The sequence below is a fragment of the Pan troglodytes genome, chromosome 20 (genome assembly GCF_028858775.2).
Source record: "Pan troglodytes isolate AG18354 chromosome 20, NHGRI_mPanTro3-v2.0_pri, whole genome shotgun sequence".
NCBI classification, from domain to species: Eukaryota; Metazoa; Chordata; class Mammalia; order Primates; family Hominidae; genus Pan; species Pan troglodytes.
In genome coordinates this window covers 53,788,354-53,801,286 of record NC_072418.2, presented here as the reverse complement: position 1 = coordinate 53,801,286, position 12,933 = coordinate 53,788,354, and the positions used below count along the sequence as shown (strand labels likewise).

The 12,933-nt window shown below is 49.4% G+C and overlaps 1 protein-coding gene across 2 annotated transcripts; it reads left to right on the top strand.

The window, feature by feature from the left end:
• The first annotated feature begins 1,896 nt into the window (after positions 1 to 1,896).
• On the top strand, positions 1,897 to 6,344 carry KLK4 (kallikrein related peptidase 4). 2 transcript variants are annotated; one of them, XM_009436135.5, is made up of 5 exons: positions 1,897 to 2,023; positions 3,286 to 3,448; positions 3,870 to 4,120; positions 4,204 to 4,340; positions 5,616 to 6,344. In XM_009436135.5, exons 1-5 carry the CDS (start codon positions 1,963 to 1,965, stop codon positions 5,766 to 5,768), a joined length of 765 nt encoding a protein of 254 aa, XP_009434410.2. In that variant the 5' UTR covers positions 1,897 to 1,962; the 3' UTR covers positions 5,769 to 6,344. The 2 variants fall into 2 exon arrangements, with proteins under 2 accessions (XP_009434410.2, XP_063658204.1); XM_063802134.1 differs by lacking the exon at positions 1,897 to 2,023 and having other exon boundaries at positions 3,329 to 3,460.
• Positions 6,345 to 12,933: the final 6,589 nt, after the last annotated feature.

The window sequence follows — 12,933 nt, the reverse complement described above, 5'->3', positions numbered from 1 at the left end:
ATGCCATCCTTGGCCCCTCTGCTCCTGGCCCCCCACTTTCCATCCATCGGGCAGTAACTTGGCTCCACATGCAGAGGGGACCCCGTGTCCATTCACCTCTCTTCTCCCTTGACCCTGTCACCTCCCACCTGGGCTGTTGCCACTGCCCCCCGCCCCGCCCCCACCATCACTCTCCAAGCTGGAAGTTTTTAAAAAGTAAATAAGATTATGTCACTCCATCCTCGTGCTTAAAATCCATTGCACTTAAGTAAAACCCAAGCTCCTTAATCCTGGTACGTAAACTCCTGCAGGCCCGCCCGGTTCCCGGTCTGCGCTCCTACCCGCCCTGCCCTCCTCTGGCTGGAGCCAAGTTCTCCCCTGCACCCCGCAACCGCCCCTGCTGCGGGGACCCTCCTCCTCCTCTTCCCTGGGCTCTCAGCTTAAATGTTCCCCTTCTCTGAGTCTCCCCGACCACCACCTTATATGCTGGTCCCTGCAGTTTTCCTTTATGGTCTGTGCCCCCGGGTAGGACGCGATCCCCGGTGACGAGGACTTTGCTGGTTCCTCCTGTGGCCCCAGCACCTGCCGCAGAGCTCGGAGTGTGGTAGGCACTCAGCTGCTTTTCACTGAGCGAAGACTTTTTAGTTCTCCCGCTCACAGAGAGCCTACGATGTGCCTGGCACTGTGTGCCTTTCCCTGAATTACCTCTTTGAATCCACTTGGGAAATGGGGCATAATGGTCACTCCAGTTTTACAGTTGGAAAAACAGGCTCACAGGGGTGCAGTCACTTGCCCAAGGTTCCAAAAATAGTTCGTGATGTAGGCTGGATACGAACCTGGGGAAATTTGCTGGAGAAGCACAGAAAGAGAGGGATGAAGGAGGAGGGGAGAGAGAGAGAGAGATTTAATTTAAAAAGAGAAAGAACATGAGAGAGAACAGGAGAGAATGAGAGGAAATGAAAGAAAACACAAGAAAAATAATGAGAGAGAATGAGAGAAAGAAAGAAGAAGAGAAAGAGAAAATGAGAGATACAGGCAAGAGAGAGGTATCTCATGAGAGAGAATAAGAACATGAAAAGAGAAAGAATGAGAGAGAGAGAGAGAGAGAAAGGAGAGTGTAGTCTAGGATCTGGGCAGGGGTCTCCTCCCTGGGTCCCTAGACCCTGCTGCCAGCCCCTTCTGGGCCCCCAACCACTGCCTGGTCAGAGTTGAGGCAGCCTGAGAGAGTTGAGCTGGAAGTTTGCAGCACCTGACCCCTGGAACACATCCCCTGGGGGCAGGCCAGCCCAGGCTGAGGATGCTTATAAGCCCCAAAGAGGCCCCTGCGGGAGGCAGCAGGCTGGAGCTCAGCCCAGCAGTGGAATCCAGGAGCCCAGAGGTGGCCCGGTAAGAGGCCTGGTGGTCCCCCACTAAAAGCCTGCAGTGTTCATGATCCAACTCTCCCTACAGCTCCATTCGCTGGATTCTCAGCCTCTGTGCCTTCTGTCTCCACATCTCTCTAGACAGATCTCTCACTGTCTCTAGTTAGGAGTCACTGTCTCTAGTTAGGGGTCTCTCTGTCTCTCTGAATCTATATCTCCATGTCTAACTCTCAGACTGTCTCTGAGGATATCTCTCAAGCACTCTGTCTCTCCGGCTCTGATTCTCTGTGTGTCTGCCCTCCATGCTTATTTGTGGGTGGCTAGACACCATCTCTCGCCATTCACAGATGGCTAGATGCTTTCTCTAAACTTTCCTTTCTACCTAGTTCTCTCTCTCTCTCTTTTCCCATCTCTCTCTCTCTTTTTCTCTCTCAGTCTCTAAATCTGTCTCTCTAGGTTCTGGGTCCATGGATGGGAGAGGGGGTAGATGGTCTAGGCTCTTGCCTACCTAATAACGTCCCAGAGGGAAGAAAGGGAGGGACAAAGAGAGGGATGGAGAGACTTGGGCTGAAGATCCCCAGACACGGCTAAGTCTCAGTCCTCATCCCCAGGTGCTGACGTGATGGCCACAGCAGGAAATCCCTGGGGCTGGTTCCTGGGGTACCTCATCCTTGGTGTCGCAGGTATCTGAGTATGCGTGTGTGTGTCTGTCCGTGCTCGGGGGCACAGTGTTTGTTAATGTTCAGGTGTGACTCAGTGTCCTCTTGCTTGTGACTGCAAAGCTGCCTGTGAGACGGTACCGTGTTATCCGTCCCCCATGGCTGTGCCCTTGCAACTCCTTGTATCGTGGTGAATTTGTGTGTGGCAGTGTGCCTGGGTGTGTGGTTGTACCTGTGAGACTCTGACAGTTTGTGCCTCTGAATATCTGGTGGAGTGACAACAGTGTAATGATGATATGGGGACAGGGGAAGCCGAGGGTGCAGGAGATTGTGCTTCCTGGGGAGTGATCCATTGCTGGGAATCTGCGCCTGCTTCCTGGGTCTTCAGTCCTGAGATCCCCCTCTCCCACCCCCAAGGAACTCACCTCACAGGACTATAAAATGGTGTTTTGGTGTGCATGGGCTCGTGGCTGGGTGTGACTGTGGGCAAGGCTGGGAGAGGATAGGAGTGACTCGGCGCAGGACCGACTTTGAGCATCGGTCTGCGCAGACAAGTGACCCGATCCTTGCTCCCAGCAACAACTCCACCCCCTGAGCTTTAATTCACCCCAAAGGACCCGATCCTACCGCTGTGAGCCTAGACTCCTCTGTTGAACCCCTCCTGACCGTGGCTTTGCACCGCGATGGCACCAGTCTCACCTCCAGAGCTCACCCCAGAGCCCTGACTCCGCCCCAGGAGCCCTGGTCCCACCTTCTGAGACTGCCTCTAGCCATAACCCAGCTCTTGAAGCCTTGATGGCGCCCCTGCGCTGTAACCCCAACCCTAGGAGCACTGATCCCGCCTTCTCAGCCCACCCCCATGCCCTGACTCTCCTCCCAGGAGCCCTGACTACCCTGAATCCCTGACCAGGCTCCTGCACCGTGATCACCGCCCCTGGGAGCCCTAGGCCTATATACTGGACCAGCCCCTGAAGCTCCGATCATGCCCCCTGCACCATAACCCCACCCCCAGGAGCCCTGGGTCCGCCCCCTGGGCCCGCCCCCAGCCCTGACTCGGCCCCCGAAGAGTCCTGACTGCTCCTGAAGCCCTGACCACGCCCCTGCTCGGTAACCCCTCCCCCAAGAGCCCTGGGCCCGCCTCCTGAGCCCGTTCCCAGCCCTGACTCCGCCCCGAGGAGCCCTGACTGCTCCTGAACCTCTGACCACGCCCCTGCTCGGTAAGCCCACCCCCCAGGAACCCTGGGCCCGCCTCCTGGTCCCGATCCCATCCCTGACTCCGCCCTCAGGATCGCTCGTCTCTGGTAGCTGCAGCCAAATCATAAACGGCGAGGACTGCAGCCCGCACTCGCAGCCCTGGCAGGCGGCACTGGTCATGGAAAACGAATTGTTCTGCTCGGGCGTCCTGGTGCATCCGCAGTGGGTGCTGTCAGCCGCACACTGTTTCCAGAAGTGAGTGCAGAGGTAGGGGGAGTGGGCAGGGCCTGGGTCCGGGGGCGGGGCCTAATATCAGGCTCATCTTGGGGTGCTCAGGGGGAAACAGCGGTGAAGGCTCTGGGAGGAGGACGGAATGAGCCTGGATCCGGGGAGCCCAGAGGGAAGGGCTGGGAGGCGGGAACCTTGCTTCGGAAGGACTCAGAGAGCCCTGACTTGAAATCTCAGCCCAGTGCTGAGTCTCTAGTGAACTAAGGCAAGTTCTTGTCCCTGAATTTTTGTGAATGAGGATTTGAGACCATGGTTAAGTAGCTCTTAGGGTGTTTAGCGAAGAGGGTGGGGTTGGGGTTAGGAGATGGGGATGGGAATGGGGTTGAAGATGAGAATGGAGGTAAGGATGTAGTTGCCACAAAACTGACCTGCCCTCCGTGGCCCACAGCTCCTACACCATCGGGCTGGGCCTGCACAGTCTTGAGGCCGACCAAGAGCCAGGGAGCCAGATGGTGGAGGCCAGCCTCTCCGTACGGCACCCAGAGTACAACAGACCCTTGCTCGCTAACGACCTCATGCTCATCAAGTTGGACGAATCCGTGTCCGAGTCTGACACCATCCGGAGCATCAGCATTGCTTTGCAGTGCCCTACCGCGGGGAACTCTTGCCTCGTTTCTGGCTGGGGTCTGCTGGCGAACGGTGAGCTCACGGGTGTGTGTCTGCCCTCTTCAAGGGGGTCCTCTGCCCCGTCGCGGGGGCTGACCCAGAGCTCTGCGTCCCAGGCAGAATGCCTACCGTGCTGCAGTGCGTGAACGTGTCGGTGGTGTCTGAGGAGGTCTGCAGTAAGCTCTATGACCCGCTGTACCACCCCAGCATGTTCTGCGCCGGCGGAGGGCAAGACCAGAAGGACTCCTGCAACGTGAGAGACGGGAAAGGGGAGGGCAGGCGACTCAGGGAAGGGTGGAGAAGGGGGAGACAGAGACACACGGGGCCGCATGGCGAGATGCAGAGACGGAGAGACACACAGGGAGACAGTGACAACTAGAGAGAGAAACTGAGAGAAACAGAGAAATAAACACAGGAATAAAGAGAAGCAAAGGAAGAGAGAAACAGAAACAGACATGGGGAGGCAGAAACACACACACATAGAAATGCAGTTGACCTTCCAACAGCATGGGGCCTGAGGGCGGTGACCTCCACCCAACAGAAAATCCTCTTATAACTTTTGACTCCCCAAAAACGTGACTAGAAATAGCCTACTGTTGACGGGGAGCCTTACCAATAACATAAATAGTCGATTTATGCATATGTTTTATGCATTCATGATATACCTTTGTTGGAATTTTTTGATATTTCTAAGCTACACAGTTCATCTGTGAATTTTTTTAAATTTTTGCAACTCTCCTAAAATTTTTCTAATGTATTTATTGAAAAAATCCAAGTATAAGTGGACTTGTGCAGTTCAAACCAGGGTTGTTCAAGGGTCAACTGTGTACCCAGAGGGAAACAGTGACACAGATTCATAGAGGTGAAACACGAAGAGAAATAGGAAAAATCAAGACTCCACAAAGAGGCTGGGCATGGTGGCTCATGCCTGTAATCCCAGCACTTTGGGAGGCAAGGCAGGCAGATCACTTGAGGTAAGGAGTTCAAGACCAGCCTGGCCAAAATGGTGAAATCCTGTCTGTACTAAAAATACAAAAGTTAGCTGGATATGGTGGCAGGCGCCTGTAATCCCAGCTACTTGGGAGGCTGAGGCAGGAGAATCGCTTGAATATGGGAGGCAGAGGTTGAAGTGAGTCGAGATCACACCACTATACTCCAGCTGGGGCAACAGAGTAAGACTCTGTCTCAAAAAAAAAAAAAAAAAAAAAAAAGACTTTACAAAGAGATGCAGAGACACTGAGACAGATAAACAAGCCACAAAGGAGACAAAGAAGGAGAGACAGACAAACAGAAACAGACCACAAGCCCAAGAGAAGCAGCCAGCATTCAGGACATAGGACATCGGGAAGCAGGATTAGATGAAGTCAGGGATCTGGAATGGGACTTCCAACAGATATGTTGCTGGGCTATGTTGTTATTGATGATGGTTCTGTCTTTGTTTCTCAGTCTCATTTAGTTCCTTTCTGATCCCACATCCATTTCCATCTCTCTGTGTTTCGGATTCTGACTCTCCCTCTCTTCACAACAGGGTGACTCTGGGGGGCCCCTGATCTGCAACGGGTACTTGCAGGGCCTTGTGTCTTTCGGAAAAGCCCCGTGTGGCCAAGTTGGCGTGCCAGGCGTCTACACCAACCTCTGCAAATTCACTGAGTGGATAGAGAAAACCGTCCAGGCCAGTTAACTATGGGGACTGGGAACCCATGAAATTGACCCCCAAATACATCCTGCGGAAGGAATTCAGGAATATCTGTTCCCAGCCCCTCCTCCCTCAGGCCCAGGAGTCCAGGCCCCCAGCCCCTCCTCCCTCAGACCAAAGGTACAGGCCCCCAGCCCCTCCTCCCTCAGACCCAGGAGTCCAGACCCCCCAGCCCCTCCTCCCTCAGACCCAGGAGTCCAGCCCCTCCTCCCTCAAACCCAGGAGTCCAGACCCCCCAGCCCCTCCTCCCTCAGACCCAGGGGTCCAGGCCCCCAACCCTTCCTCCCTCAGACTCAGAGGTCCAGGCCCCCAACCCCTCCTTCCCCAGACCCAGAGGTCCAGGTCCCAGCCCCTCCTCCCTCAGACCCAGCGGTCCAATGCCACCTAGACTCTCCCTGCACACAGTGCCCCCTTGTGGCACGTTGACCCAACCTTACCAGTTGGTTTTTCATTTTTTGTCCCTTTCCCCTAGATCCAGAAATAAAGTCTAAGAGAAGCGCAGGTTCTGTTTGTAGTGTCCTCCTTGCTTCCCCTTCCATTCAAGAGATTCCAGCAAATGGCTTTCCCTCCATGGGTCTCAGTTTCCCTGTCTGGGAAATGGGAGCTTTGACCAGGAGGGCCACAGGGTTTCAGAGGGAGGGGCCATTCCCTGGATAGTTAAGAGAAACCAGTGCCATGGATGTTGTCCAGTTTCTGAAAAGTCAGGTCAGCAAATGGTAACTGCAGAGATTTTCTTGCTTAGTTTAACTATTCAGCTCTAGTTGATCTATATTCATTTTTGTCTTCTTAACTGCATTTCAAGAATTTTTAATTTGCATCTGTCTCAGGACTTGGCTGCTGCAGCTGGAGTCTGGTGGGGAGAATTGTGGAGAGGGCTACTGTGAGTGACAGCTACAGAGACCAAGGAGTAGAAAGAGGGAAGTTTGAGGGGCAGAATGGGGCAACTGAGGGGCAAGGAGATGGGAGACTGAATAAGTATATAGATAATTTGAACAATACGATTAACATACTCTATTTAATGGTCATATATGGAATGTTGCACCCAGTATCTGAAAAATATAGAATCATTTCAAAAGACATACAGCTACCAGAATGGCTAAAATTGAAAAGAATAACAGCATCAAGTCTTGGTTATATCTACAGCAGCTGTAACTCTCCTACATTGCTGGGGGTAGGGGGTAAAATGGTACAACCATTTTGGAAAACAGCTTGGCAGATTCTTAGAAAGACAGGCATACATCCACATGATGGCTAGCGATTCTACTCATAGGTATTTAGGTAATAGCCATAGAAAACAATTCCCTAAGAATGTTTATAGTAGCTTCATGCATAATAATGAAATTGGAAATGAAGCAAATGTCTATCAGTAAGTGAGTGGATAAGCAAACTGTGATATATCCATACAATGGATTGCTACTCTGCACCAGAAAGAAATAAACTATTGATATAAGCAACAACATACATGCATCTCAAAATCATTATTCTGAGTGAAAGAAGCCAGACACAAAATATGATACACTATATGATTATATTTATATGAAATTCTAGAACAGGCAAAATTATTCAATGTGGCCTGGTTGCTGGGATGGGAGAGGGGAATAGGTATAGAAACAGATTGGGGTCAGGTGCGGTGGCTCACCTGTAATCCCAGCACTTTGGGAGGACAAGGTGGGCAGATCACTTGAGGTCAGGAGTTCAAGACCAGCCTGGCCAACATGGTGAAACCCCGTCTCTACTAAAAATACAAAAATTAGCCAGGCATAGTGGCAGGTGCCTGTAATCCCAGCTACTCAGGAGGCTGAAGCAGGAGAATCACTTGAACCCAGGAGGTGGAGGTTGCAGTGAGCCAAGATCGCGCCACTGCACTCGAGCCAGGGCGACAGAGCAAGACTCTATCTCAAAAAAAAAAAAAAAAAAAAAATTAGATGGGTGTGTTGGTGGGGGCCTGTAATTCCAGCTACTCTGGAGGCTGAGGTAGGAGACTTGCTTGAACCCAGGAGGCAGAGGCTGCAGTGAGCCAAGATCACACCACTGCACAGCAGTCTGGGCAAAAGAGTGAGACTCCATCTCAAAAATAAAAGTAAAAAAAAAAAAAAAAGATTGGGAAGAAGCATAGAAGAACGTTCTCGGGTGATGGGAATTTTCCATAACTTTACAGGAGTGAGGATTACATGAGTATGCATTTGCCAAAACTCATTGAACTGTAACGCCACACTGTGCATACCTCAATAAAAACTTTACCTCAATTTAAAAACCACACATAGCATTTACAAAAGTGAACCTGTTACTGAGGTACGAAGCAAGTCTCAACAAATTTCCAAGTTGGAATATATAGAGTATGTTGTCTGACCACAATGTAATTAAGCTAGAAATCATGATAACCAGAAAATCCTCATGTGTTTTCAAAATGGTCTTAGGGAGTGCAAGTGCAGTTTTTTGTTGTTGTTGTTTTTTGTTTTTGAGGCGGAGTCTCGCTCTCGCTCTGTCGCCCAGGCTGGAGTGCAGTGGCACGATCTCCGCTCACTGCAGGCTCCGCCCCCCGGGTTTACGCCATTCTCCTGCCTCAGCCTCCCGAGTAGCTGGGACTACAGGCGCCCGCCACCGAGCCCGGCTAATTTTTTGTATTTTTGGTAGAGACGGGGTTTCACCGTGTTAGCCAGGATGGTCTCGATCTCCTGACCTCGTGATCCGCCCGCCTCGGCCTCCCAAAGTGCTGGGATTACAGGCGTGAGCCACCGCGCCCCGCCCGCAAGTGCAGGTTTCTTACAGGGATATGTTGTGCGGTGGTGAACTCTGGGCTTTTTACTGTACCCATCACCCAAGTAGTGTGCACTGTGCCCAACAGGTCATTTTTCCTCCTTCGCCTCACCCCCTCTCATGCTTCCACCTTTCGGAGTCTCCGGTGTCTATTATTTCACTCTATGCCTGTCTGTACCCACTGTTTAGCTCCCATTTATAAGACAGAACATGTGGTATTTGACTGGCTGTTTCTGAGTTATCTCATCTAGGACTGTGTGTTTTGATTTTAAAGGAACACCCCTAAAGAGCCCAGAGTTCAAACAAGAGATATAATGGAAATTAGAAAATATTTGGAATTAAATGCTAAGGAAAATGCAAGATGTATACACATGTATTGCGTGTGCCTACTACAGTGCTCGGAGAGAAACATGCAGCCATAAGCACATAATTATAGAAGAAAAAGAGCTGGCCGGGCGTGGTGGCTCACACCTGTAATCCCAGCACTTTGGTAGGCCGAGGTGGGCAGATCACCTGAGGTCAGGAGTTTGAGACCAGCCTGACCAACATGGTGAAACCCCGTCTCTACTAAAAATACAAAAATTAGCTGGGCATGGTGGCATGTGCCTGTAATCCCAGCTACTCTGGAGGCTGAGGCAGGAGAATCACATGAACCTGGGAGGCGGAGGTTGCAGTGAGCCAAGATCATGCCATTGCACTCCAGCCTGGGCAACAGAGCAAGACTCTGTCTCAAAAAAAATAATAATAAAATATTTTAGTTGATATGATTGTGAATGCAGAAAGTCCCAAATAATCAATAAATAATTATAGCAATAATCATATAATTTAGCAAGATTGTTGGAAGCAAATCAATAAAAAAATCAACTGCATTTCTATGTAACTGCCACAAAATTTTAAAAAATCAAAAAATGTAAAATCCATGAAGACCCTAAAAATAAGTCTTCAAAGATATCCAATACCATAGAGAGATATTAAAGAAGACCAAAGGGCAGGCACGGCGGTTCACGCCTGCAATCCCAGCTACTCAGGAGGCTGAGACAGGAGAATCCCTTGAACCCGGGAGGCGATAATTGTAGTGAGCTGAGATCGCACCACTGCACTCCAGCCTGGGCAACAGAGCAAGACTCCATCTCGAAAGAAGAGAAGGGAAGGGGAGGGGAAGGGAGGGGAGGGAAGGGGAGGCGAGGGGAAGGGAGGGGAGGGGAGGGGAAGAGAGGGGAGGGGAAGGGAGGGGAGGGGAGGGGAGGGGAGGGGAGGGGAAGGGAGGGGAGGGGAGGGGAAGGGAGGGGAGGGGAGGGGAGGGGAGGGGAGGGGAGGGGAGGGGAGGGGAAGAGAGGGGAGGGGAGGGGAGAAAGAAAAGAAAGACCAAAATAAATGGAGAGATATATTGTTCCATGTGCACGGAGGAGAAAACTCAATGTTGTAAAGAGGAGAATTATCTCCAAATTTATTTTAAAATTCAATGTATTCCAAACCAAAATCTCAGCAGGATTTTTCTGGAGCCTGACAGACTGTTTCTAAAATTTATGAAAAAGAACAAAGGGCAAGGGCAAAAGTCAGCCAGCACACTTCCAAAGAAAAGCAAGGAGGGTAGCCTTTTCTACTTGTAACTTATCATAAGAAGTGTGATATTAGCACAGACATAGACAAACATACCAATAGAATAGAACCCAGAGCCAGAAGCAGACCTATGCATTTATAGGCACTTTATATGAAACAGAAATCACACTGCAAAGCAGTGGAGAAAATGTCTTTTCAGTAGGTATTGCTGGGAAAATTAGGTATCAGTATGGAAAAAAAAATGGCATTGAACTCCTACCTTACACCACACACAGAAATCAGTTGCAAGTAGATTAGACCTGATTAAGGCAAGACAATGTAACTTTTAGGACATAATTTAGGAGGATATTTCCATGACCTCAAGTAGAAACGGTAAAGATATGCATATCTTTTTTTTTTGAGACGGAATTTCGCTCTTGTTGCCCAGGCTGGAGTGCAGTTGCACGATCTCGGCTCACTGCAACCTCTGCCTCCCCGGTTCAAGCGACTCTCATGCCTCAGCCTCCTGAGTAGCTGGGATTACAGGCATCTGCCACCACACCTGGCTAATTTTTTGTATTTTTAATAGAGACAGGGTTTCACCATGTTGGCCAGGCTGACCTCGAACTCCTGACCTCAGGTGATCTGCTTGCCTTGGCCTCCCAAAGTGCTAGGATTACAGGCATGAACCACCACACCTGGCCAAGATATGCATATCTAATGCCCAGAAATTTCACTCCTGAGTATACGCACTAAAGAAACTTATGCATATCTGCAATATATATGATATATATATAATGATTTAGACTCTATATATGTGTGCCTATATATATGTTCATGGAAGCTTTTTTTTTTTTATAGTAGCATCTAACTGGAAACAATCAATCCAACAGGTAAAACTAGTAAATTGGATAAGTAATTTCTGGCATATTCATACAATGAATATTCAGTAACAAAAAGTAATGAAATACTAAACATGGATGAACTTTGAAAACATGATGCTAAGTGAAATAATTCAGCCACAAAAGGCTGAATTATTCCATTCCATCTTTTGTGGCTGAATTATGCTTCTATTTATATGAAATACAGAATAGGCAAATCCATAGAGACAGAAAGCAGATTAGTAATTGCCAGGAGCTGGGGGTCGGGGGGAGTGGGGAGTGATTGCTAATGTGTACAAGGCTTCCTTTTGGGGTAATAAAAATGTTCTGGATTAATACTGGTAGGGTTGTACATCGTGAGTGTCCTAAATGCCACTAATTGTAAATTTTATATTTTGTGTACTTTACCACAATAAGAAAGAATGAGGACATAAATTTCCATAACACTATTAACCTATCTATACAATTTCTACATATAGAAATCTAAACCTAGCCCACTTTGGGAGGCCGAGGCAGGCGGTTCACCTGAGGTCAGGAGTTCAAGACCAGTCTGGCCAACATGGCGAAACCCTGTCTCTATTAAAAAAACAAAAATTAGCCAGACCTGGTGGTACGTGCCTGTAATCCCAGCTACTAGAGAGGCTGAGGCAGGAGAATCACTTGAACCCAGGAAGTGGAGGTTGCAGTGAGCCAAGATGGCACCACTGCACTCCAGCCTGGGCAACAGAGTAAGACTTTGTCTCAAAAAAAAAAAAAATTCACAGGCACCAGGCATTGCAGCACTTTGGAGGCTGAGGCAAGAGGATTGCTTGAGGCCAGGAGTTTGAGAACAGCCTGGGCAATATAGCAAGACTCCATGTCTACAATTTTTTTAAAATTAGCTGGGTGTGGTGGTGTGCACCTATAGCCTCAGCTACTCAGGAGGCTGAGGCAGGAGAACTGCTTGAGCCTAGGAGTTCTTGGCTCCAGTGAGCTATGCTCACACCAGCCTGGGTGACAGAGCAAGACCCTGTCTCTAAAAGAAAAAAACATTCATAGGACCTCAGGGGATGAGTGGACAGTTCATAAGACCTTAGTGAATGGATGGACAGGTCATTTTACTCATCTCAGGTTTACCTGGATAGACATGAACTTGATCAGTAATTTTGCCTTAGATGGTTCTACAAGCAGCCTGGAGGGGTTGCCTATAATAACAAAATGGTGACACCTGGGCCCCTGCGGCACTCCTTGCTCTGAAGAAAAGACAGACAGTTCAGGTCAACTCCATAGGACGATGCCAGACCTCAGTTAGTTGGATAGAAACATGTCCAGTCACAGAGAGCAGGCAGGAGTCCCCAGTGGTAAGAAGGGAAGGCCTCTCTCTCTGTGTTATACTGACAACTAGACCGAACGACTTTTCATGATTATCCAGACAATGTTTTATAAAGATCAGGTAGGAGACTGGCAGGACTTGTTTTCTGGTCACAACCCTGCTGACCAAAACAAGTCCAGACAGGATAAAATTCAAAAAAAAAAAAAAAAAAAAAAAGGCTGGGTGTGGTGGCTCACGCCTGTAATCCCAGCACTTTGGGAAGCCGAGGCAGGCAGATCACGAGGTCAGGAGATCGAGACCATCCTAGCTAACATGGTGAAACTCCATCTCTACTAAAAAACAAAAAATTAGCCAGGCGTGGTGGCAGGCGCCTGTAGTCCCAGCTACTCGGGAGGCTAAGGCAGGAGAATGGTGTAAACCCGGGAGGTGGAGCTCGCAGTGAGCTGAGATTGTGCCACTGCACTCCAGCCTGGGCGACAGAGCAAGACTCCATCTTAAAAAAAAAAACAACAAAAAAAAAACCCAGCAGGAATGACCAGATGAAGACAAAAGTGATCCCTATCTGCTCTCATTGCTCATTGGTATAGAACACCCTCACCAGTGTCATGGCATTTATAAACTGTCATGGCAATGACCTGAAAGTTACTTCCCCTTTCCATGG

What these genes read in the sequence shown, in the direction of transcription:
- KLK4 (XM_009436135.5), top strand. Translation starts at nt 1,963, where the DNA reads ATGGCCACAGCAGGAAATCCCTGGGGCTGGTTCCTGGGGTACCTCATC. An exon ending in CCTCATCCTTGGTGTCGCAG is followed by an intron (nt 2,024 to 3,285) that starts GTATCTGAGTAT and finishes CTCCGCCCTCAG; the next exon opens with GATCGCTCGTCTCTGGTAGC. An exon ending in ACCAGAAGGACTCCTGCAAC is followed by an intron (nt 4,341 to 5,615) that starts GTGAGAGACGGG and finishes TCTTCACAACAG; the next exon opens with GGTGACTCTGGGGGGCCCCT.